At 61.3% G+C, this 25,175-nt stretch overlaps 1 protein-coding gene across 5 annotated transcripts; it reads left to right on the top strand.

Annotated features, from left to right (window-relative positions):
• The first annotated feature begins 2,432 nt into the window (after positions 1–2,432).
• SMTN (smoothelin) lies at positions 2,433–25,040 on the top strand. Of its 5 annotated transcripts, none has more exons than XM_068989596.1 (21): positions 2,433–2,556; positions 4,271–4,401; positions 9,023–9,171; positions 9,544–9,637; positions 9,729–9,807; positions 9,900–9,997; positions 11,093–11,416; positions 11,506–11,578; positions 12,149–12,220; positions 12,303–12,788; positions 12,993–13,165; positions 16,213–16,365; positions 16,452–16,527; positions 17,600–17,764; positions 17,862–17,924; positions 18,137–18,203; positions 19,131–19,304; positions 19,463–19,580; positions 20,314–20,465; positions 21,461–21,529; positions 24,744–25,040. In XM_068989596.1, the coding sequence occupies exons 2-21, from the start codon at positions 4,351–4,353 to the stop codon at positions 24,892–24,894; spliced, it is 2,787 nt and encodes a 928-aa protein (XP_068845697.1). In that variant the 5' UTR covers positions 2,433–2,556; positions 4,271–4,350; the 3' UTR covers positions 24,895–25,040. The 5 variants fall into 5 exon arrangements, with proteins under 5 accessions (XP_068845697.1, XP_068845699.1, XP_068845698.1 ...); XM_068989598.1 differs by having other exon boundaries at positions 21,461–21,624; positions 24,744–24,873; XM_068989597.1 differs by lacking the exon at positions 21,461–21,529.
• Positions 25,041–25,175: the final 135 nt, after the last annotated feature.

A 25,175-nucleotide genomic window follows, 5' to 3' on the forward strand; every position in this document is an offset into this window, starting at 1 on the left:
CCTCTGGCCTTATTCACACTGGCCTTATTCTGTTCCCTAGCCACTAATACCCTTTCACGTCTTTCTCCCTTTTCTCCTTGGGATGGATTTCTTTGCACCCTTCCTCATGGATCAGTTTGCAACATCACCTCCTCTAAGAAGTCTTCCAGGATTTCCTCAATCCTAGAGGCAGCAAGGGAAACGAAAGAGGCTTTGGCATGGGACAGAATTCCACTCAAGTCTGAATAGCATTACCAGCTGAATGCCATTCAGCTGAACTGAATGGAAGTTCGTTCAGTTCACTTCCGTGAACTTTAGTTTCCTCCTCTGTAGAAGTTGGGTTAATACATATCTAGCTCCGTGGTCAATTTGCAACCGGCTAAATCCCCTGTCAGGCATGCAACAGGTGCTCAGGAAACATCAGGGTCCTCCTCTTGGGACGTTTTGCTCCTTCCTGTGCTGTGTCTGCAAGCTGCTCCAGGACCTCACGGGCCGCCCTTTGACCTTTATTTCACCGCCATCTCGCCCCGCCCCTTTCAGATGGGAACGGAAGGCAAGTAAGAATGGAGGAGGACCCCAGCTCTGAGGGCTTGACGGGGGGTGCGGGGGACGGGACCCGTGCTTATCTTCAGTATTACCAGGAACTAGTGAGCTCGTGAGTGTCATATAAAGTCCACACAGAGACTCACCCGTGCCGTTTCTCCCTGCTGGGGGTGGGGAACGGAGCTAGGACGAACAAGGCCATTCATTGGAGCAGACGGCCGCCACTCAGGTGGCCTATCTGTGCCCCGCCCCAGGGGGCTGTTCCAATCGGCGCGCGAGGTTTGAATAGGACCTAGTTGACCTTGGAGGGTGCTGACCCTCGTCCTGGAAAATTAAAAGGGCATCTAGGTTGGGAATTCCCTGGCGGTCCAGTGATTGGGATTCTGAGCTCTCACTGCCAGAGTGCCCGGGTTTAATTCGTAGCAAGGGAACTAAGATCCCATAACCCACGTAGCCAAAAAAATAATAATAGTAGCAATAAAATAAAGTTTATTTTTAAAAATTACATCTAGTTTGACTAGAGAGAGAGTAGATGCGGCTTGCTCGAATTAAAGCGCCCAAATTGGGCTCTGTTTGCTCCTCCTCCCATGTGACCTTAAGGAGTCTCTTCCCTCTCAGCGCTGGGGTTTTCCCATGTGTAAAATGGGACCACCTCTCAAGAATATGGGGGTGAAATAAGTTGACGTCTTTAACAGAGTCTCAGAGTGGATACTGCCCCTCTGTCTAGATGGGGGTGAGGTGTGGTGGCGGATGGTCACAGAGGCTCTAGACAGTGGGGCTGAGTCTCCTGATGCAACAGGCTGAAGCCACTTCCCCACAACCCCATATCGCAATGGTTAACAGCACAGGTTCTATACTCAAAACGTTCCGGTATGAATCACAGTTCCACTGCCTATCACTTGTTGTCCTCAGCTGTAAAATGAGACGGTAATCTTGGGTTCAAACAGTCATCATAGGAATTATATGCCTGGTACATGGCAAGTACAAAATAAATGAGTTTATATTATTATTGTTATTATTTGACAGAAAGGACTCCAGACGCCACCTCCCAGGCTCCAACTCCCTTTGGTCTCCAGGGAGACCTGCGGAAGGGACCCTGATCTCTAGCAGAAGGGACTGAGTGGTATTTCCCAGGGGGGTCTGAGCTCTGGGTTCCCCTTATTTATTTCTTATGTTGTCTTGGGCATGTCGGCTCTCTCAGGGCCTCAATTTCCTCCATTTACTGAATGAGATTCTGGACTTGGTGTTCCCAGCTTAAAATCCCAGCGCTGCAAGAGGGCGACCCTGAGGAGCTTGGCAGGGAGAAGTGACAGATAAGGTGAATGTGTGTGCAAAGGTGTGTGGGCTGGGGAAGTGGTGTGTGATTGACCTACTCCATCTGAGGCGGTCCCTGAGGTGCTCCCACGTAGGGTCAATATGTTGCCGGTCACTTAGTCCCTGCTCTGAGGTGGCCTGGACCAGGTGTCCTGAAAGCAGCCTGGGGGCAGCGGCCAAGCCCGGGCACTGAAGCTAGGAGGGGGCGGAGCTGAGGGAGGGGACAGGGTCTCGCGAACAAAGAGGAGGGCGGAGAGAGGCTGTGCCGAAGGCTCCGCGAATAGTACGATCCCGGGCCACTTACCCCGGCTTCGCGCGCCCTCCCCGACTTTGGCGCAAAGTTGCGTCCTCCTAGCGACGCCCACTCGACCAGCCAAGGTTGCAAGAGCAGTGGCCCCAAGACTGCAATCCTGTACTTCCAAGGCCCGCGAAGGGCGGGGCCTCCACTAGGGGCGTGGCCGTCAAATTGAATTTCCCCAATAGGGCGGGAGTGTGGGCGGGACCCTCCCCGGAATTGGCTGGCGCGGGGTCTCGGGGCGGGGTCCTAGGGGCTGCTGGCGCGGCTGGACAGGCGGTGCTAGCAGAATCCCGGGGACGGTTGCTGAGCGGCCTGGGATCCCGGTCGCGGCGCCTTACGCCTGACCGCTCGTAGTCATCCATCTGTTGGATCCCGAACGACCTAGCCTGAGCCCGCGCGGGACGGGCGGACCAGACGGAGAGGTGGGTGTGCGGGGCCTCCGGGCGGCAGCAGGACCCCCGACGGGTCCGAGGGTGGCACCCGGATATGTGGACTCCCAGGGTTCTGGGACCCTCAGATCTGGGAGCTCCCACCCATCCACGGGGGCGCTAAGCCATGGGGTAAAAGTTCTGAAACCCGGGGTAAAGACACTCACGAATCTCCAGGAGGCTCCACGACCTCCAGGGGTGTAAGTCTATGGGGACAGAAACCCCGAGGAAGCTCCTCCGTTCCTCTGAGGCCCATCACAAACTTTCGGGCCCCTACACTGTGTGACGGAGAGCCACGGGAGTGGCCTGGAGAAGCGGCGGGAATTCCTAAGGAGAAAGAGACTTCCCTGGGAGTTCCAGATTCAGCATTAGGGACCCCTGCCCCTCAGAAGACATGGGGGAACTCAGAGTGTCCACAGAACCTAAGTCTGGTGACTGCTCATGAAGGACCGCACCAGAGGGAGTTTGGGCGGTTGCCACCTGTCCGAGACTACAGGGATGGGGAAGCAAGCAGCGACTTGAACAGGCAGAGTCCCGCGAACCCCAAGTGTGTGGACTAGGACACCCCCAGACCCATTCACCGGATGAGGTGACTCGAAAAGTGACTGTTCTGGGGAGGGGGAAGGGATGACTGCGGGATGAATCAGCGGGAGCAGGGGCAATCCTGAGGCCATTTCAGTCTCCGTACAGTAACTGAGCACCTCTGGTGTGTCAGGCCATGGGCCCTGGAAATTCCAGAAAGGTTAGGGCTGCAAGAGGAAGAAAAGAGTTACACTGGGAAGCTGGGCCAGGATTTAGGGGGCCATTTTGAGAGACAGTGATAGGGCAAGAGGGAGTGTCCTGAGCCCCTGAGGGCACTTTGGAAGGGGACTTCAGAAGCCAGAGGTGGCCAAGATTAAATCCTTTCCCTGCCCTCTGGGTCTTTGGGATCCTCCTTCCCCCACGACAATCCTCTGGCCCTTTCCAATCCTGTTTTTCAAAGTCCAGAAGCTGGGCGGATCAGTTTCTGAAGGCTCTTCCAGCTAGGGAACTGAATTCTAAGTGTGGGAATTGGCAGGAGGAGCTGGGTGTCGGACGCTTGGCTTCATGAAGTCAGGGCAGTAGGCATCAGGGGAGGGCGGGAAGGGGAGGGGTGGAGAGGGGTGTGTGCAGAGGGCTGTCCTCAAGAATTGGAAGACAGGATGTTACCTCCAATGGCTTAGGTTACCTGGGGAAGTGCGAGTGGCGAGAGCAGCAAGGATTTGGGCTTGGGCTTAGTCCATAGCCAGAGGCTGAGCTTTTGGGATGACTGGGGGCTGGGCAGGCCCTGGGGATGGGTGGGTGGGGCAGGAAGCCATGGAGTGTGGCGGGCACCCCCTGGTGGTGAGCACAGCTTGGGTGGGCCTTGTTGGGGCCCTGGCTTCACAATCCAGATCCCTACCCTCCCTGTTTGATGCTTAGATATGGCAAGGGCCCAGCTGAGGCCACACAGCAAGCTAGCAGTCCAGGTGACTGGAACTAGGAGCTTCTCCTCTTGGTTCGTTGGGTTTTCCAGCACGCACTACCTGAGGGAAGAAGGCACCTCCCAGCTAGGAGTGACATCACAGATAAGAAGGATGGGACAGCAATGCATGATCATGGGTTAGAGAGGGAAACTGAGGCACAAGAGCCCAAGTGCCTGTGGTTTCTGGAGGCCTCCGAAGGCCTGACTCACGTCTATCCCCTGCAGAATTTCCTGAGCTGGCGTCAGGTGCCACAGGCACTGGGGAACTCACCAGGAAGGGACGGACAGAGCTCAGGGCCAGCTAGATGGCGGACGAAACCTTAGCTGGGCTGGATGAGGGAGCCCTACGGAAGTTGGTAAGTGGTCCCATCATCTCTACTATGAGAACAGACACGCCAGGCCGGAGAGGCAGAGTCTGTCCAGGATACCTCTCAGCTGATGAGAGGAGGTGATGGGGGAGGGGCCAGAGGGAGGGCTCAGGGAAACAGGGCTAGGCCTGTTCTGCGTGGTCAATGCAGAGGTTCTGGTGGCATGTGCCCATCCATGCCAGGTGCTGAGGTTGTTCCTCCCAGCCCCCCAGTGCCACCACCTGTTTAAACAGTAACTGGTGAGGACTTGCCCATGTGCAGCCACAGGTGTGGGGAGGCTGGATTTGCCTCTCCCAAGCAACAGCCTGGGCAGTATCCACCCCTGGAGGCCAGCCCAATGATAACAGTAGCAGCAATGATTAATAATACGCCAGGGCACAGCAGGGAGCAGGCTGGGCGGCTAAGCACACCGTCTCACAGAATGGTCACAGCAGCTCCAAGAGCCAGGAGGAGAATACTGTGGCTTGGAGAGGTGAAGTCACCTGTCCAGGGACACTCAGCTAGGAAAAGGATTAGCCAGGATCCAAAGAAACCCCCAATGAGGATCATGGGAGAACAAGAGACCTGGATAAGTCAAGGCCAGAAGAGCTCATCAAGACAGGACTTGGGGACCCTTAGGAGCTCTGTGACTTCTAATCTATCTGTAAAATGGCAGGTGGGGGCAATGTGTGTGGACGTAATATCTAGGTCCTTCAGCTGGCATGAGGATGGAATGAGGCCTGGGCCCAGATCTTGGTGTGGAAAAAGATGGGGCCCCTGTATCCCCTTTCCCTAGCTTCTTCTTGAAGCCCCTCCCCCAACATCCATACCATGCACAGAGAGGCAGTGGGGCAATCGAGCAGGGCAAGTATGTGCCCACCAGCAGGGGCAGAGAGCAGTGGAACCGGAGAAGGGGCCAGAGCCGCACCCCCTCAGCCCCTGACCCATGTCCAGCGGGTAAATTAAAGATTTACTTTCCCTGGGAGAAGGCAAATGACCCTCCCCACCCCCATTCCATTCCTTTGGAGGCAGGGGCTGGAGCCAGCCAGTTCAGCCCAGTCACTGGGCAGTGCCCAGTCACTGCCATCGTCTACCCAAGGCACTCGGCCTTGGACAGCACCTCAGACTCTGGGTGTCTGCCACGGCCGCAGGCGGCTGTGTGCAACCCGAAGGAGGTGGGTTTCCAAAGGCTCCCACCCTGTCCGCTCGACTTCCCGGCAGGAAGTCAGAATCCTAACGTGGGTAGTGGAGAGAAAGCCAGGTCTCCGCGCATCCCCATCTCTAGGGGTCCGCCCAGGCTCACGGCTCTCAGCCGCCACCCCCGCTTCATGCAGGCTTGGGCACTGGAAAAAGGGTTTCGGAGAAGCTGGAGCGTTGGCTGTAGGCCGCCCATCCCCGACCCCCTCCCTGGGGGAGGACTAGCAAGACCTCGCCCCTAGTCTCGGACCCCGAACCCCGCCTTCCCTTTCCCCAAATCCTTCCCATTCTGGGACCGGGCTCTCAGCGGCCAGGGGCCCGCCATTACTGCGCCCCAGCGCCGCCGAGGGTCCCGCCCCGCGCGCGCCGGCCTCGTGGCAGGAACGGGGGGCGTCCCGAGCCGGGCTCCTCCCCGCGGGGCCGGGCCTTATAAGGGAAAAGTTGTCCCACGCCCGAGCGTCGGGCCGATTTGGGGAACCCGAGATGCCCTCCGGACGTCGGCGCTCGCATACGCCTGCGAACTCGGACAGAGGCTGTGCGGGAAGGGGGCACCTGGGGCCACGAACACCACGTGCGCCTCCGCCACACACCGGGACGCCCTCCGCCTCGGTCCCGGGCTGGAGATCGGGCACTGACACTAGCTGGGTGACCTGCGGAAGCTGCTTAAGTCCGCGAACCTGGGTTTCCTCTCCGTAGCCGGGGATGTTAAAGCAGGCGGTGGCGGGGGGCTTCCGGTCTGGCTGGCTCCGGGCCGGGCGCCTCGGGCCCGGCTGTTTGGGAGAGGCGTGGGCGGTGTGGGCGGCCGTGGTGGAGCGGCCCGCGTGCCTTCAGCGCCCTCTGGCGAGGCCTGGCTTCGCTGCCGGCCGGTCCCCCTTCCGTACCTGGAGGAGCCGGCACTGAGCGAATGCCTGCAAAGTCTCCCCCGTGGTGCTGGTGGGGACAGGAAGACGCCGGGGCTCAGTCGCCCCCGGCAGCTAGAGTACAAAGTACCCGGAGGCCCAGCCCCCTGGGAGGAGGAAGCACCCTCTTTCCTCCCAGGAGAATTTCACCGGGCAGTTTCGGAAACCGCCCCATCTCCTTCCCTTTTCCCCCGGCGGACAATGGCGCTTTGTACTTCCTTCCCTCCCAACAACAGCCCCCTCCACTCAGGGCAGTGGGGCCGGAGAGGGCGGGGAACGCGGGACACACAGCAGGGACACAGTGGGTGGACCTTTGTCTCCAAGCCCAAAGGGAAGGGTCATGCGCGAGGGTGACCGGTGGGGCGGGGCTGTCCATTCCCCAGCCCTGCCCCACCCACGGCAGGGAATCAGACAGAGGCTCCCATTTTCCAGATGGGGACACTGAGGCTCCAGGGGTGGGCAGAAGTTCCCACATCAGCCTTTCTTCAAGGATGAGAACCCTATCTCAGGATTCCAGGGGGTTGCGAAGGGGAACCCAGGAGACAAAGGGCTAGGGCTCATTGCATCTCTGAGCCTCTTTACCCTCTGCACAGGAGGGGCTGCATCAGCTGGTCCCCCAGGCCCACAATCTCCTAGCTTATCACAGAGGGCTTGGGGCCTGAGTCAAGGTCAGGACTTGGGGTAGAGAGCTGAGCCTCATTCTCCACCCCCTCCCACATAATAGGCTCCCTTAAACCCCAGGGCATCTCTAGTCCACGCTGCAGGTGGTCCCCAGTATAGTACAAGGGTCCTCAAGATATTCCCCATAGCAGACAGACAGCAGTCACAGAACTATCCTCAGCCCAGGGAAGGCCCCAGAGTCATGGTAACCTGGGTTCAAACCCTGGCTCAGATCGCTTCTCCCTGAGCCTCAGTGTCATCTGTCAAATGGGAGTAATAGCGTGCCTAGGGCTTCTGTGAAGTTGGGACAGGTATCGAACTCAGCACAGATCTGGCACACAGATTCTCAGTAAACATTATAGATGCCTCTGGGGATCCTGTCCTCACTTCCCTCACTTTTCTCTCTTCCCTCTTGTCTGACTCTGGAATCAACCATACACAGCTCTGCAAGGTGGGGGACCCCAAGTCACCTCCCCTATCCCCACCCACTGCCCCGAAGCGGGGCCATTGTTCCATTTGACAAGTGAGAAAGCCAAGACCAGAAAAGTTGGGGATATGATTCTGACCACCCAGCCGAGATCGACTGGGGCTGGAGCCAGCTGGCCGGGGGGGGTCCTGTCTTGAGCCTCCAGGGACCCTCCCATGGCTCCTAGGGAATGTGAAGACTGAAGGTTCCCTGGGGGGCTCTATCACTTGTCTCTGCTCCCTTCAGACTGGCACAAGTGAGCTCATGGCTAAGCTGGGCCAGCCACACTCCCCGCTGAAACCTACCCCGCTCCCACCTGACCCCCTCAGGGAGCAAGAAGGAATGATGGCAGAGGAGGTGGAAAAAGAATGGCAGTAGGGTGTTCCCAGGCCTGCCTGTCTCTTGGCGATGGGGGTGGGGGGAGCCGGTATGGACAGAGGAAATCACCGTGTGTATACTTGCCCCCACCTGGCACAGACCCCACCCTGGAGGCTTATCTCTGCCAACATCGTCCCGGGGGCCAGTCCACTCTCCCCTCTCCCACAGAGGCTCCGTGGAGGGGATGAGGGTGGGGGCAGTAGGGCTGGCTGACCGCCCAGAGAAGGTACCCTTTCCCGGACCTGGTTAGACCAGTCACCTTCAATTTGCCAGGGAAGGGCGGGCCGAGAAGCTAGTGGGAGCACCTGTCCCCATGGATGCCCTCTCTAGGGCCCTGGGTAGACCCTAGTGCAGCTGCCTTATCTGTCTGGGGGGCTGGCCCTCACATTACAGGCACCAGCCCCTTTGCCTCTTTAATGGTGGCTGGAGCTGGACCAGCATAGGGAGAAAAAGAGCCTGCGACCAGGTAGGGAGCTCTGACTCCTGAGAGCCTACCTCTGCCTCAGTTTCCCCATCTGTCCACTATGGACGAGGCTGCCACCCATCAGCAAGGCTGTGGTGCTCCCGGACCGTGGCAATCTCCCTGGCTCACAGCTGGACCCCAGCAGCCCGAATCACCTTTCCCTGCCCAGGGACGCTGTTAGGGGCCCTTAGGATGGCCTCTCTCCTCCTCCACAAATGACTCTCTGGCTCTCGGGGTTCAACGAAGGGCTCTGAGAGGCAGGAGTCGAGTCACAGGAAGGCGTGCCTGACTTGGCATCTGGCGCAGGTGGGTGGGATGCTAGCTGCCCGGTCTGTGGATCACCGTGCATGGTGGGCCGTCCAGAAGCCCTGGCTATGATCTGGGTCTCCCCCTGGGACCAGGTTTGTGTGGGCGGGCAGGCATGTGATGGGCTTGGGGCAGAGGGATTCAAGACAGACCACTCATTGTGCCCCAGGCCGAGCTGTGGGTGGCTGGTTGCCCGCCCTCCGCCCCTGGCAGCCAAAATGACTTGCCCACCCCCCAACCGCCGCCTCCGCCTGTCCGCAGTTGGAGGTCACGGCGGATCTGGCAGAGCGGCGGCGCATCCGCTCGGCCATCCGGGAGCTGCAGCGGCAGGAGCTGGAACGCGAGGAGGAGGCCCTGGCATCCAAGCGCTTCCGTGCTGAGCGGCAGGACAACAAGGAGAACTGGCTGCAGTGAGTGTCGGTGGCAGGGGGTGGGACACACACAGGTGGGACCGAATGTGCCAGGGCTCAGCGCGTGTTGTGCGGGCAGGCCTGAGCCAGGTGTCTGCTGCCCATCTGGGTGCGTACACGGCCACGTGGGCACACATTTGGAGTAGTCCGCAGGGGTGGTTGCAGGCGTGGACCACGTGCCTGGCCACGCCCGTGTGGTATTAGCACTCAGGTCCCTGGGCGTGCATGTGCCAGCGTGTTGCCAGAGGGTGTGCACAGCTACCTGCCTCTCTGCCGAGGTTCCGGGTACCCCATCCTGGCCTCCACCCTCAGTCCACATCCTCCAGGACTCGGCCGTGGCCACGGAGGTGACCGGTCACGGTGTCCCCGCAGCTTCCAGCAGCGGGAGGCTGAGCAGCGGGCTGCTCTGGCACGGCTGGCAGGACGGCTGGAGTCAATGAACGATGTGGAGGAGCTGACCGCACTGGTGAGGCCTGGGCCAGGGGCAAGGGAGGGGGCCGGGCCTGTGAAGACCTGGACTCGCAGCCCAACGCCCGAGGCCCACCCCTCACCCACAGCTTCGGGGCGCCGCGGAGTACGAGGAGCGAAAGCTGATCCGAGCTGCCATCCGCCGCGTGCGGGCCCAGGAGATCGAGGGTACGCACCCCGGCCCCGCTGCACGCTACCCTCAGTGACCTCTCCACCAACCCCCCTGGCCTCTCACCTGACACTTCTCCCTTCCCTTCCAGCCGCCACCTTGGCTGGAAGGCTGTACAGTGGGCGTCCCAACAGTGGCTCAAGAGAGGACGGCAAGGGGCAGGCAGCACGGCGGCTGGAACTGTGTGAGGTAAGGGGCGTGGGTGAGGTCCTGGGCCCACCAATGCCAACACCACAGAGCGCCTGTGTGTCTCTCACTGATTGAGAGGGGGGTGGTGGCACCCAGCTTGTGTTTGGGGAATACTGGGGCTCTAATCCCAGGCTTCTTCCCCACTCTCCCAGGCAAGCTCTGGGGACATGTCCCCACGCCAGAGTTCATCTCTACCCAGGCCTGCTGAGCAAAGCCAGCTTATCTGCCCCGCTCCCAGGCTCTTATCTGTCTCCCATTACCACCCTGCTGGCCTCCCTGCTCCCAGGCCTACCTCCCACCCCAACACTAGCCATCCAGCCTCCACTCAGCACACTGGGGATCTCCCTGAAATGCAAATCAGACCCTGGCTCCGGCCCAGCTTAGACCGTCCGTGGCTGCCCCTCCTGCTCCAGACAGCCCACATCCTTACCTTGGCTCATCGGGTCCTGCCTTCAGGCCCCAGCTGTTCGCAGGGTCTGTTCTCCAGGGCGCGTGGGTGAGAGGTCGGGCCCTGCAGGTTCCCTAAGTGGCCAGCAGAGCCACGCCCCTCAACCTGGCAGGGCTGCCCCCTAGCGTTAGTCGCTCAGTCGTGTCCGACTCTTTGCGAACCTGTGGACTGTGGCCCGCCAGTCTCCTCTGTCCATGGGATTCTCCAGGCAAGAATACCGGAGTGGGTAGCCATTCTCTCCTCCAAGGGATCTTCCCAACCCAGGAATCAAAGCAGCGTCTCCTTCGTTGCAGGCAGATTCTTCACCACTGTGCCACCTGGGAAGCTCCCTACCCCACGGGTTAACCAGGCTGAGGCCAGGGTCAGGGGTCTCCACTCCAGGAATCTGTTAAGTCTGGGAGTCCCTGGTAGCTCTCCTGTTGTCCCCAGCCCCTGGCATCGGGACCTGGTCCTCTCTGAACTTCCTGTGACCAGGCAGTGCCAAGAGGTTGGGAAGTGGGGATCCGAGACCGCCCATGGTGTGCCAGCGACCATGCTTGAGCAGGCGCACCTGCGGGAAGCTGTGCCCAGCCCTTCTGCTTTGCATGCCCTGCCCGGGGCGCTGCCAGCCTAGGGAGCCTTGGCCTCATCCTGCGGGCCTCCCGCAGGTGCCGAAGCCAGAGGAACAGAAGCAGCAGCTGGAGGTCCCAGAGCCAACCCCAGCCCCCAGCAGCACCAGCCGGGATGTGACCACGGTGACACTCCTGCTGCGGGCCCCTCCCGGGGACACACGCAGCCCACCTGCCTCAGCCGACGGTTCACCCACCACTACCTCTCCTGAGCCTCCGCTGGAGCCTGCCGAGGAGGCCCCGTGCCCTGCCCCCGAGGCTCTGGGCAGTCCCGAGCCTCCCCCCAGCCCACCCAGGGCCTCCAGCCCTGAGCCCCAGGAGCCTCCAGCCACCCCCAGCACAGACAGGCAGGTGGTCGACAAGGTGAGTCGGGATGAGGGGCGGGGTTGCCAAGCAGGTGAGCTCCCAGGTCTGGGAGTCAGGCCCCTGCCCACACCGTGTCTCCCCTGCAGCTCCCGCCCAGCCCCACGGATCCCCCTGCCCCCCAAGGCCCCACCAAAGGTCGCTCCGACACAAAGAGAGCAGGTGAGGGTTCTGGCAGCAGAGACAGCGCGGGCCTCCCCTTCCCTGCCTGCAAAATGGGTTGTGGTGCCTGGTCGGCTCCAGCACCCTCGGGTCCAGGCCCTCTCTGACACTGCCTCCTCCCACTGCCCCCGAGGTGTCCCCGCCCCCCACCCGGCCCACTCCCCCCCACCCATGGCCAGAGGCTCTCCTGCAGCCTTGAAAGGCAACGGGCCTCAGGCACATTCTTTTCCCCAATAAGGGAGTGCACCCATCTCCCAGCTGGAGCCGTGGGCAGTGCTGGCCAGGGGAGCGTTCCCCTTCCCCATCGGCAGGGAGGATCTGGGCACCCTTCCTCTGGCCCAAGCCTAGCCCCAGCTCCTGGCAGTGTCCATGTCATCCTGGGGTCAGTCCCCGAGCGGGAGGCGGGGCCTGTGAGAGAGAGAGAGGGACGCAGCTGGGTCGGGGAGTTGCAGGAGGGGCTGGTAGGCTAGAGGGGTGTGAAAGAGAGGACTGCAAGAGGTGGTCCCCACCGTCCACTCTCCTTTCTCTGCCCCGCCCCACGTGGCCGCTACCGCCTCCCCACGCTGCCAGACCTGGCTGACCCTCGCCCCTGCCAACGCTCCCTGTCTGTGCTCAGCCCCCGCCAGCCAGCCCAGAACCGAGGTACTTGCCTGTTTTCCCCAACCCTGGGCTCTGGGCAGTGCCTGTCCCAGCCAACCGCTGACGGCCTGCCCGTCTCGTCTAGAGCCCACCCCCATCGCCAGTGAACCTTCCCCGTTCCAGCGGGCGGGCTCCGTCCGGGACCGCGTGCGCAAGTTCACATCCGATTCTCCTACGGCTGCTGGGCTCCAGGAAGGCCCACCCCGTGTGGCCCTCAGCCCCTCGACCCCTGCCAGGCTCCCAGGCCCCTCCCACACCAGCACCACCCCGGCCGCCGCCTCCTCCTCCAGGGGCCCCTCCTCGCGGGGAACAGCCCGGCCCCTGGCCCAGCTTCAGAGCTGCCCCCGGGAGGAGGGCCCCAGGGGGCGGGGCTTGGCCGTCAGGTCCCTTGAAAACAGAGCAGGGGGGCCCGTGGCCCGCTCAGAGGAGCCCAGCGCCCCGCTGCCCGTGGCCGTGGGCACCGCCGAGCCAGGGGCCAGTATGAAGACCACATTCACCATTGAGATCAAGGATGGCCGGGGCCAGGCCTCCACAGGCCGGGTGCTGCTGCCCACGGGCAACCAGAGGGCAGGTAGGCCTCCCCTCTGCCTCCCTGCTGCTGGGGGTTGCTTGCCTGTGGCCGCCCAGCTCCGCACACAGGACATGTGCCGTGGCCAGGGTTCAGGGTGTCTCCAGAGGGTGCGCTGGGAACGAGGGGCGCCATCAGCCTGGACTGGCAATTGCCCTCACCCCTGTCCTGCCTCTGATCCTGACGGTCGTCCTTCTCCCCCTCCAGAACTGACACTGGGGCTGCGGGCGCCCCCCACCCTCCTTAGCACCAGCAGTGGGGGCAAGAGCACCGTCACCCATATCAGCAGCCCTGGGAACCTAGCCCGGCTGGGCAGTGTCACTCACGTCACCAGCTTCAGCCCTGCCTCCCTGGGTAGCCGAGGAGGCTGCAGCATAAAGGTGAGCCCTTCCTCCTCACCCCGCCAGCCTCCCCATCATCGGCCTCACGTGGACGGCTTCAGGGTGTTAGGGCTCGCCAGGATCCTCTCCTACTACACACACGGGAAACAGACCCAGACAGAGGAGGTGCCCCCAGCCCACAACCAGTTGGTGGCAGAGCTAAGGCCAGACCCTCACCAATCAGCCACTAGACGTGTCGGAAGCTCACTGCATACCGGCCTTAAGCTTCCCACTTGATGATCTCCAGTCCCTACTCCAGACTTGGCCAGTGTATTCCTCGTGAACGGATGGGAAAACTGAGGTCAGGGAGGGTGGTGAGGGCTTGGCCCTCCACCCCCACCCCCCATCCTGTAGCAGCCGCAGGGGCCCTGCTCCGACCCTGTGCTGGAGCTGAGGTGCAGAGCTGCTCATCTGCTCGTCCAAGATCAGCCTGGCCCGTTGGGAGACTGGAGATTAGCGATTGCCATCTGCGTCAGCATCTCGGGGGAGGGGAGACTTGGCCAAAGCACCGATGGGGGCACAGGCAGGGGGGTGCCAGTCAGGTGAGGCAGCAGCTCAGCAGGTGCCGCGGGAACTGAATCCGCTGCAGCCTTCCATTATTCATCCTGGAGCCCAGCATCAGCTGGCTGGACGCTCTGCAGGGGAGGGAATCCCCAGCGAGCCACCCGGCTGCCCAGGTAATGGCCTCAGTGGTGCTCCAGGACTGAGTGGGACTTCGAAGTGAGAGAGAATAGAGCCAGCTTTAGGGGTGACAGGGAGAGGGCGGGGGAAGGAAGCACCCTTCCCCTCCCAGGTTGGCACTTAAACCGCTCTCTGCCAAGGAGGTGAGGACAGGGTGGCTGAGGCCCTGGGGGTGATGGAAGACACCACCGGGGGCCTGGGGATCTGAGACCACCAATTGGCCTCAGCGTCCCCCTCCAGAAGCAAAGGGAGGCAGATGGTGCACCTGGGATGCACCTGCTCAAAGCCGTGGTTGGATCTGAGCACAGAGGCGGGCGGAGGACGTTTATCTCAGGGACCAGGCACTCGCCACAGCAGGCTGCGCGAAGTCCTGCCCCCCACCTGCTCGAGGCTTTCTGAAACAGCGTGGTGTGGCATGAGGGCAGAGCAGAGGGTACAGGCATCTGGAGCCTGGTGGGCTGGGTCTTCTCTACTCGTGCACATGGGGGCCCTGACAGGCCTGTTCCTTGCCCCCTCCCTCAGTCTCCCCACCCACGGGGCATAGGCAGTCCTTCAGCACCTGGGCAGCCTCGCTGTGCCACCGGTCTGCGGTCTCTGCAGGGCCAGGGCCATCCCTGGCGGTCCGCCTGCTTGGGCAGGCCTCCCCTCCCCCCACGGCCCCTTCCAGAGGGAGCCCAGAATAGGTTTCTATTTGGGCTACAGCCCCAGCTGGCGGGCGGCGGGCCGGGAGGCCAGCAGGGGCGGGGCAGGCTCGCTGCCCTTGCCTGCGCCCTCAGGACCAGCTGCAAAGCCTGAGTCGGCCAGCCAGGAGCAGCAGTCCCCAACACGGTCCCCGGCGTCATCCCGCACAGCCCCCCACCAGCACCATGCCGGGGGTCCCAGGGCCGGGCTCGGAGCTGGCCGCAGCCCTCGAGGAGCGACTGGGCCAGGCCTTGGAGGAGCTGCGGGCGGTGGCTGAGGCGGGCCGGGTGGCAGTGACCCAGGCCGCTGAAGCAGCAGCCTTGGCCGTGGAGCCGGTGGCCCGGGCAGCCGAAGAGCTGCGGGCGGAGACGGCCGCGCTGAGCCGGCGGCTGGATGCGCTAGGCAGGCAGGTGGAGGTGCTGAGCCTGCGGCTGGGGGTCCCGCTTGTGCCCGACCTTGAGCCCGAGCTGGAGCCCAGTGAGCTGCTCCTGGCCGCCGCAGACCCCGAGGCCCTGTTCCAGGCGGCCGAGGATGCCGGGACCCCTGTGGCCCACCCGCCTGCCTTCAGCACCCGCCGCCGCTCCTCTGCCGGCCCTGCCCGCAGCGCCAGTCTCGTAAGTCCCCGTGGGCTGCTGGTGGGGGGTGGTTTGGAGCCAGGCTTGGCCTCTGCCAGAGGACCTTAGGGGTGCCACCACCCGCTCTGAGCCTCAGTTTCCCTGTCTGTACAGGGGACTGGGGCGCCAGTGCTCCAAGGCTAAGGTGAGATGGTGCCATGCCCCTGGCCCTGAGGCACGCGTGGCGGCTGCCCTGGCAGCCCCTGGCCAGGGCCCAGCCCCCAGCCCCACCCCCACTCCCTGCCCCAGCCAGGCCGAGCCTCCCCGAAGCAGCTGCCACCTCGTCTCTCCTTACCCTTACAGCAGACCAAGGGGCCCTGCCAGGAGGGGATGGGGCTGTGATAGCTGGGCTGGGGGCTTGTCTGCATGGGGTCTGGGGATATGCCCTGGGACGGGTAGGAGGCTAGGTTGAGGCTGGAGGGGCCCCTTAGGGGGTGACGTGCTGGGAGTGGGGAGCAGGGGCAAACTCCAGAGAGGACTTGGCTCTGGGCAGCCCTGGTCAGACACCTGGTCAGGAGCCTGTGGGCCTTGGCCCAGCTCTCTCACCGTGTGGAGGGGGGACACGTGCTGCCTGGGCACTGGCCCAGGAGGACCCAGGCTTTGGGAACGGTCAGAACAGGGCACAGCCTGCCTGGGAGGGGGCTGGGAACGAAGCGGCAGAAGGAACTCGGGTTCAGGGGTTAGAGGCTTCAGCTCAGACCCCGGGCCGCGTCACACTTCTAGAAGGACTGGGGACAAGTCCCACAGCTGCCCTGAACCTCAGCTTTCCCTTCTGTTAAAATACCCAGTGTTCACACAGTGCTCACTACTGAATGGAAATCACCATTATCGCCACCCTTAGTTGCATCGAGACAGTTCTGGGTACACGGGAAGCCCAGCAACAAAGCTCTCAGTGCCTCTTCCCTGAGCCTCACACCAGCGTGGCCATGCTTGGGCAGGCGGTCCAGCTGGCTAGTGGTATCTCAAAGGCTGTGCCAGTAGCCCCAGGGCCTGGTCTCCTGTCCTTTGGAGGCACGGTTGGTTTCATCTACAGCCCTGCTTATAACCCATGCCCTTTTCCTTTCTCTGCAGATGGAGCCAGAGCCCGCAGAGCCCCCCTCTGCCACAGTGAAGGTGGCCAATGGCGCTGAGCAGACCCGAGTGGACAAAGCACCAGGGAGCCGGAGCCCGCTGAGTGCCGAGGAGCTGATGGCCATAGAGGATGAGAGCGTCCTGGACAAGATGGTATGGCCGCATCTGGTGGACTTGGGGTGGGCGAGGGCTGGGGCGGGCAGGCACCAGGTGGGCAATGACGGGGGCTCTGTCTGCAGCTGGATCAGACTACGGACTTTGAGGAGCGGAAGCTCATCCGGGCTGCACTGCGCGAGCTCCGACAAAGGAAGAGAGGTAGAGAGCCCAATGCCCCCACCGCGGCGCCAGGTCCAGCTGCCCCCCCTCACTGAGGTCTATTGATGGACACCCCAGCTCAGTAACACCCGCCCCAGTGTATTCTCTAGACTCAGCTTCGCCTTTTCGGGACCCGGCTCTTGCCTGGCCTCCCTCTGGATCCAGTGCTTCCATTCTTTAGATGCTTCTCTCCTGCTTCCCAGACTCAGAACCAGCTTCTCTTCTCCCTCCTAGACCCCGGTTACCCTCTCCCCCAGCAACTCCTGCTTCGATCCGGTTGCTTCTCCAAGTTCCGTCAACTGCTCCTTCCCTGAATCCAGATACTCCTCCTCCCAGCTGCTTCTCTCTCCTCAGGGTCCACCGATGACCACCTTGGGTTCTGCCTCCTTCCCCGGGCACAGCTACTCCCCACTCCCGGACCCAGCTATTCTTTCTTCCAGCTACTAGTCCCGTTTGCTTCTCTAGATTCTCTCAATTACTCCCTCTCTGGATCTAGCTGCTTCCTGCAGGGCCCACGGATGGCTGGCCAGCCTCTATGCCCACCCACCTGCTGCTTCTCTAGGCAGGGGTGCGCCTGTGTTACAGAGGATGTTGGGGCAGTTGCCCCCTTTGCCAGCTTCTCTCCCAACTACCCTGTGCCTGGATCAAATGGCTTCTCAGCTACCTCCAAGGGCTCTGTCCATGGACTTCCAGCTGCTCTTCTCCCCGCTAAGACCTCTGAAGGCCCCTGCAGCTGCTGCCCTCTCAGCTTCTCCTCCCTGGACCCTGCTACTCCCTGCCTCACTGGAGATACTCCCTCCCGGACTCAGCCACTCATTCGCGCAGACACTCCCTTCCTGGACCCACATACTCTCTCCCCTCAAGTTCAGCTGTTCCTCATTTCCGAGTGCACCACACGCCCCCATTCCCTCCCAGGTTATAGCTCCCCCCTCCCCCCAGCTACTCCCACGTGTCTTCAGTGTTGCTAACGAGTTGCCCTCCACCCCATCTGTGTGCCCCGTGTGCCCGGGCATATGTGCTGTGTGGGCGATGGTGACCTTTCTGGGCATGCGTGGGACCATCCCCCACCCAGACCAGCGGGACAAGGAACGAGAACGGCGGCTGCAAGAGGCCCGGGCCCGTCCAGGGGAGGGCCGCGGCAACACGACAACCAAGACCAGCACACGGCACAGCCAACAGACGGCCGACGGCTCAGCCGTCAGCACGGTCACCAAGACCGAGCGGCTCGTCCAGTCCAGTAAGGGGCCAACCCCGGGCTCAGGACGGGACCACGTTCCCCTCACGGCCCCTCCATCCTGCCACTCACACCCTTCCTCTCACCCCTGCCCATGCAGATGACGGCACACGGACGGCCCGCACCACCACAGTGGAGTCAAGTTTCGTGAGGCGCTCAGAGAGTAAGGCCACCGGGCACCTCTGCGCACCTGCCTGCCAGCCCACCTCCTCAGGCTCTTCCTCGAACTCTCACACCAAACTTTCGTCTGTGTGTCTCTCTGTCCAGCCGTCACTTTCTCTTCTCTGCCTGTGGCTCCCTCCATCCCTCCGCCAGCCCTCCCGCCCCGTCTCCCAGCCCGGGACCTCACCGTGCTCCCCTTTCCCTCTCTTGCAGATGGTGGTGGCAGCACCATGATGCAAACTAAGACCTTCTCCTCTTCATCATCCAAGAAGATGGGCAGGTGAGCACAGGTACCTGCTCCCAGACCACGGAGGAGTCAGTGCCGCAGAGGACCTAGTTGCACGCCCATTCTACAGATGGGTAGAGCAAGGTGTTGGGAGATGTTGGGCACACAGCCAGAGAAAGGTAGAGTGGGAGTCAGAACACTCCTGCTTGCCTTGCCATTTCACGTAATTCTCAACCATGCCAAATCGTTGGGGGAGGCCAACGATTTGTTGGGGTCTTAGCGAGGCCTCCCCACCACACTGAGCTAGCTGAGGGCACTGCCACTTTCCAGAGTGTGCAGACCACGTCCCATGTCACAGAGAGCGTCTCTACATCTTAACCCCGTGGAGGAGGGGTACGCCTGTGTTAGAGGATGTCGGGGTAGGTAGGGTCAAGAATTCAGGCTGGGTACTGCAGGGGTCCAGAGACTCTGCATCAGAGACTTGTGTTCAAGTCCTTGCGCTGGTCCCCCTCCCCGTGCCCTCTGACATCTGAGGCCACAGGCCTCCATTTCCTCATCTTCAGTGGAAGTGGTAAGCTCACCCTGACCCTTGTGCAATTTAAAATGGCACATAGAAAAGACTCAAGAGACACGAGCTGTTATTATTGTCACCATTATTGTTAGCACATCGGTGGTCATTGTTAGTTGATAGTGCCCAGAATGGGAATACACCTGTAACCTGGGGATATAATGAGCCTTGGAAGAGAACTCCCCAGGGGCCAAGTCTGTTGAAAAAAGCTTGGCTCCTACTTTCTATTCCTTTGAGCCTCAGTCTACTCTACAAAATGCGTGTGATGGGAGCCCCTCCGTTGCTGGCCGGCATTGCGGGTGGTGGAGATACGGCAAGAGTGTAAGGTCTGGAGCGTGACTAGTCCTTGGCGAGTCAGGGTTGAGGCACAGGAGCGGCTCCCTGGGCCCTAACAGTCACTTACTACCCCTCAGTATCTTCGACCGGGAGGATGAGGCCAGCCCACGGTCTGGCAGCCTAGCGGCACTGGAAAAACGCCAGGCGGAGAAGAAGAAAGAGCTGATGAAGGCGCAGAGCCTGCCCAAAACCTCAGCGTCCCAGGCGCGCAAGGCTATGATTGAGAAGTTGGAGAAAGAGGGCGCGGCAGGGTGAGCAGTGGGCGGGGCGGGGCCTAGTGACTACACGGGGCGGGGTCTGGGCTCTGGAGGGCGGGGCGTGAAAATAAAGGTGGCGGAGATCCGGCCTACTGGGTGGGCCGGTGGAGAAAGTGCCCATTGTAACCCGGCTCTCTACTTGGCTCCTGCAGCAGCCCGGGCGGACCCCGCATGGCTGTGCAGCGCTCCACCAGCTTCGGGGTCCCCAACGCCAACAGCATCAAGCAGATGTTGCTAGACTGGTGCCGAGCCAAGACACGTGGCTACGAGGTGAGCCCTAGGAGGCCAGGTGGCCCAGTGAGGGCCTCCCCACCCCCATACGTCCCCCAGCTGCAGCTGTACCCTTCACAGCCACCGTGTCTGGCAGGGACGATGGGAATTCCTCTTCTGTGACACGTAACAGGCCGCGTGTGCATGTGTGTGTCTGTGTGTGTGTGTGTTGTTCAGTCACATCTGACCCTTTGGGATCCCAAGGACTATAGCCCTCCAGGCTCCTCTGTCCATGGGGTTTGCCATGGACACTGGAGTGGGTGGCCATTCCCTTCTCCAGGGGCTCTTTCTGACCCAGGGATTGAACCCGCGTCTCCTGTATTGCAGGCAAATTCTTTACCATCTGAGCCACCAGACAAGCCTTGTAACATGCCCTAGATTCCCGAATAAGTGATTAAGTGGCAGGGCCTAGAGAGGGCCCTTGGATGGTGGGCAGGGTTCAGGACCAGACCCCACTCTTGGAGTCTTCCCCGTCTTTGCTCTCTCAGTGCACTGGGTAAATGTCTATACGTGAGGGAAAGAGTGATGAGGGCGTGACCATGGCCTTAGCTGGGTGGTGCTGGGCCTCTTGGTCAGTCTGGCCCGTTAAGTAGCAGATACAGGCGTTAACAAAGAGTGGGAGGAGGCACTGCCCACCTACCGTGCGACCTTGAGCAAGCTGCAGGGCCTCTCTGAGCTCGGCTGCCCTAGATCTGGAATGCCAAAACACAGAGGGTCCTCCCACTGCCCACAGCATGTGGACATCCAGAACTTCTCCTCGAGTTGGAGTGACGGGATGGCCTTCTGTGCCCTGGTGCACAACTTCTTCCCCGAGGCCTTCGACTATGGGCAGCTCAGCCCACAGAACCGCCGTCAGAACTTCGAGGTGGCCTTCTCATCCGCCGAGTAAGTGTGGTTGTCGGCACCTTGCTGGTGTCGGCCGGGCGTCTGGGGCTGGGCGATCTGCGCCAGGTCCAGCCGCTTCGAGGCTCCGTGGAGCCGGCCAGCCCCACTGTCATTCAGCAGCTGAGACCCCCCCCCCTCCACCTTCCCCAGAAAGCCCCCGTCCTCTTCCACCCCACCCACCTGCTGCTGAGCGTGCCAGGTGCCCGCCGGAATGAAGGAGCCGGAGGCCCACCTACCAGCCCGGGCCAAGGCCCACCAGGTGGCCCTGTCCGTATCCCCTCCATCCTCCGTCTGCCCCCTTCTCCCTCTCTCTCTGCCCTTTCTCTGTCCTGCTTTCCTCCCACTATCACCAGAGCTTCCTGCTCCCACGGGATCCCGGCTGGAGATTCCAAAAGGAGGCTCCTGGCCCGGGCACCGTGCCCGTCCAGCCTATATAGGTGTTGCCAGAGGCTTATATAGGACTTCCGCAAGCCCTCCACTTTGGAATCATTGCCCCGTCTGCGCACCTCACCCTCAGCACCCTCCTCCACCTGTCTCTCCTCTCCCTCTCTCTTTCTGGTTCCCCCCGGATTTCTTCTTCCTTCTCCCCCCCCCCCACCTCCTCTCACGCCTTCCTCACCCCCGCTCCCTGGGGCACAGCCCTCCTCTCCAACCCCCAGCGCCGATGCCATCGCCCCCCACCCCTCGTTCCCTCCCGCTTACCCCGAGAGTTCTCTGCACCTGTGACTGATCTGGCCCCCACCCCTGTCTGCATCGCACACCATTAGTGACGGGTAGTTGAGCGGCACGTCCACGGTGGGGCGGGGGCATGCGGGAGGCTGGCAGACTGCGGCACCGGGAACGTAACTGAACTCATGTCTCTGTGTGTGTGTCTGTGTGTCTCTCTCTCTTTCTCTGTTCTCCTCCCCTCTCTCTTCTCTGCCTCTTATCCCCACCCCACTGCCCGGCTCGGGCCCGGCCCGCTCCGCCCCTCCCCGGCCCCCTCCCCTCCCCAGGACCCATGCGGACTGCCCGCAGCTCCTGGACACAGAGGACATGGTCCGGCTTCGAGAGCCTGACTGGAAGTGCGTGTACACGTACATCCAGGAGTTCTACCGCTGTCTGGTCCAGAAGGGGCTGGTAAAAACCAAAAAGTCCTAACCCCCACTCGGGGCCCACGGTGAGGAACGCCGCCTTGCTCGCCTGCCCTGTTGCGCTGGATCTGCTCAATGGGGGCTCAGAGAGAAGCCGGGGAGATCGGGGCGGGGGCGGGAAAGCAGAGGGACCCCCTGAGAAGAGCCGGAAGGAGCCAGACACAACCTGATCTTCTGGCTGCTCGGTACCTTGCAGATGGGACCATTCTCCTCAATGGGCAGTGATGACCAAGATGGGCAGGTCGGAGCTGGAGGAAGCCCAGGAGGCCATGGGATCCTGGGTGGGGGAAGGCACCCGACCTAGCCAGCGGGTCTAGGACAGCTCACTGAAAAAAGTGCACACTAAGCTGGCATCTGAATACCAAGTTCAGGCTAAAGGAGGGAGAGGAAACCCCGGGCAGAGGGATCAGCCAAGTGCACCGGGGTGGGGCTGAGGGATGTGGAGGGCATGGCACACCCAGGCAGGAGAGGATGTTTGTTTAGTCTGGGTGTGAGGGGGAGGAAGGGGTCATATTCAGGAGTCCGAACTTCCTTCTGAAGACAAGAGTCATAAAAGTTTTCCAAACAGAGAAGGGATGTAGGTAGCATTTTAGAACAATCCTTGGGTGAGGCCTGGATGAAGGACCGGGAGGGAGGGGATGGACTAGCCAGCTAGAGAACCTTAACTAGAGAGAGAGGAGTTCTGACAGATCCACTGGGGAGGGAGGAGGGTCCCAGGCCTCCAGCTGGTGCACTGAGGGGTTGGCAGTGCCATGCTCCAAGGTGAGAGGCTCGGAGCAAGGCTAGTTTAACAGGAAGATGTTTCTGGTGGAGGTCCTGGATCCCCAAACCAGCTGTGGCATTTCCTGTCTGGTCACCTCACATCAGGGCCACAGTAGAGAATTCATGTCTTGAGCTTACTGCCCATTGCAGACCAGGAGTTCAGACGAGAGAAGACAGTGGTGGACTCAGCGTGTGCCAGGGGGTGGTAGGTCAGGGCTGGGACTGGAAACAGGAACTCCAAACTCCCCACCTTGTGGCTCTTTTCCTGGCCCCATCCCTCTTCCCATCCATTTCATAGAGAGAAGAAAAGACAAAAGGCCCAGCAGGAGAAAAGGGATTGCCTGAAGCAAAGTGAATCAGGGACAGAGCTTGCAATGCACCCAGATGCCCCTCAGGGCCTGGAGCCATTGTGAGGGGCCACCCCCACAGGCACACATAGATTCAGAGAAGCCGTGCAGGTGAGGGGAGGATGGGCATGGCGCTGTCTCCAGGTCATATATGGACTTAGGAGCTGCTGCCCAGCAGGCCGGCCTGGAGGGAGAGGGGCCCAGTGCGGCCCCGTTCCAGTTGGAAAGTGTGACTCAGCCGTGCTGTTGTTCGGAGTGCCTGGTGTTTGGCCTGTCACTGGGGCAGCCAGAGCCCTGTGCCGTGAGCCCCGGTGTAAACAATGGCTTTATAAGGTCTCCAGGGAAGACACCAGAGGTGGGAGGGAGCTCCACGATGGGAAAGGCCAGGATACCCGGGGAGATAGCCAGAGCTGGAAGAAGCTACAGAGAGAGGCTGCCTCTTCACCACAGTACGGCTGGAACAGGCCCAGTCTGGGGCAGAGATGACCCCCAGGGCACACAGCACGGCAGCAACAGTCAGGAACCTCTCATTCTCGGTGCTTCCAAGGACTCAAATGAGGCAAAGAATGACTATGCTGTTGTAAAGATGGGGAAACTGAGTCACAGGGCAGGGTTTGCTCTAGCTTCCACAGCTGGCCGGTAGTAGAGCCTACACTGAAACAGGTCCCCCACTTTCCTGGCTTCTTTCCTGAAGGAGTCCTGGAGAAAGGAGAGTGGGCCTTGGCCCTTACACAGTTTGACCTTGAGGGTCTGACCTTGAAGGCGCAAGATGGCAGATAGTCCTGGGCCCTTGGGTGTCTTGGGAACAAGAACAATTCCTTTCCTCATGCCCTCCCTGCCAAAGGAAACTCACTTAACAGTGACAGTGTTAACTGTATGCCAGGCGTGGCACATGGGAGGCAGGAGAGGTCTGGCTCCAGGAAGGGAGGGGAGATGGAGCCAGGGAGCACGCTCTGTCTCTGAGCCCTGGGGCTGTCAGTTATTTAGTAGCTGCAGCCCACCCCCCTCAGAGTGGGGCGAGGGCTCCTGCAATATGGAAGGAAGGGGGTCCCAGGCAGGTGCCAACATCCAGGGCCGGGGGCCTGGATCGCGTCAGGCCCGCCCTGCACCTACTAAGCGGTGGAGCTGCAATGTCTCCTCGGCTCTGTGAGCTTCCCTGGTAGCTCAGCTGGTAAAGAATCCCCCTGCTAGTGCAGGAGACCCTGGTTCAATTCCTGGGTCAGGAAGATCCACTGGAGAAGGGATAGGCTACCCACTCCATTATTCTTGGGCTTCCCTGGTGGTTCAGCTGGTAAAGAATCTGCCTGCAATTCGGGAGACCTGGGTTGGGAAGATCCCCTGGAGGATGGTCAGCAGGGTGCCCTGGCCCTGAGTGTGATGCTAATGGTCCACTGTGTACTGACTGGGACACTCATCTGCGCCTCCCTGTTAAAGAACTGCCTCCCACATATACATACACCTCCCTGGCCTCCATCTCACACAGCAGGGATGTCCCTTGAGGTAGATGGGGGTTCCCAAGCTGCTCTACAGCAGGTCCCAGGCCAGGGAGCTGGCAGATAATCCAGGGTTCAGAAGGTCACTGGAGTGGTCCTGGATGCAGAGAAGGATTTGACGCCCCTTGGGTACCACGGTCCAAATGAAAGCCTTTGCCAGCTAGAATGTACCTTTGGGAGTGAGAAGGAGGCGGCCCTCCAGAGATAAGTGGACCGGGTCTGAAGTCAGGACCTCCCCAGGATTAGGGGTTGAGACCTCGACCCTGCAGTAGGTCCGTGGGCCTGGACCCAAGGGATGGGGCAGGGATCTCCTCTTTCGCCTCCGTTTGCCTGGCCTTGCTCCCCACCAGGGTGCCTCCAGGCGTGGGTGGGTGGGGCCTGGGGTTTCCGCCTTCCTGGAAGGCTTTTCCCCCATTCAACCGATGAGGAGTCGAGTTTATGGAAGACCCGCAGGCTGCGGCACTGGAAAGACCTTCGAGTAGAAGGGTCGCCGCAGGAGGTGGGGCCGGCGCTGACAGCCACTCCTGTGCCCCCTCCCGGCAGGATGCTGGTGGACTGCGTACCCCTGGTGGAGGTGGAGGACATGATGACCATGGGCAAGAAGCCCGACCCCAAGTGCGTTTTCACCTACGTGCAATCGCTCTACAACCACCTGCGGCGCCACGAGCTGCGCCTGCGCGGCAAGAATGTCTAGCTTCCCCGCCGCCGCCCGCACGGCCGCCCGCGGCAAGCAGCGCCCACCATCCAGGCACCGTCCCCTCCCTGTGCGCCTGCCCACCGCTGCCCTGTCTGTCGCGGCACCTTCCCACACAAACACGCAGCGTTTTGATAAATTATTGGTTTTCAACGACCCGGATTTCTCTCTACCTCCCTTGGGGATGGAGGTTGGAGGGCGGCCGGGTAAGGTGTGCCCACGTCCCTACTCAGGCAGCTGGGAATGCGGGGTCTCCCGGAGGGTATTCGGGGAGCTCTTAT

The sequence above is a fragment of the Capricornis sumatraensis genome, chromosome 17, assembly GCF_032405125.1.
Source record: "Capricornis sumatraensis isolate serow.1 chromosome 17, serow.2, whole genome shotgun sequence".
In the NCBI taxonomy this organism is placed as follows: Eukaryota; Metazoa; Chordata; class Mammalia; order Artiodactyla; family Bovidae; genus Capricornis; species Capricornis sumatraensis.

Coding starts and splice junctions, on each gene's coding strand:
- SMTN (XM_068989596.1), top strand. CDS start 4,351: ATGGCGGACGAAACCTTAGCTGGGCTGGATGAGGGAGCCCTACGGAAG. Junction 9,638..9,728: donor TGGAGGAGCTGACCGCACTG/GTGAGGCCTGGG, acceptor CCTCACCCACAG/CTTCGGGGCGCCGCGGAGTA. Junction 16,528..17,599: donor GCTCCGACAAAGGAAGAGAG/GTAGAGAGCCCA, acceptor TCCCCCACCCAG/ACCAGCGGGACAAGGAACGA.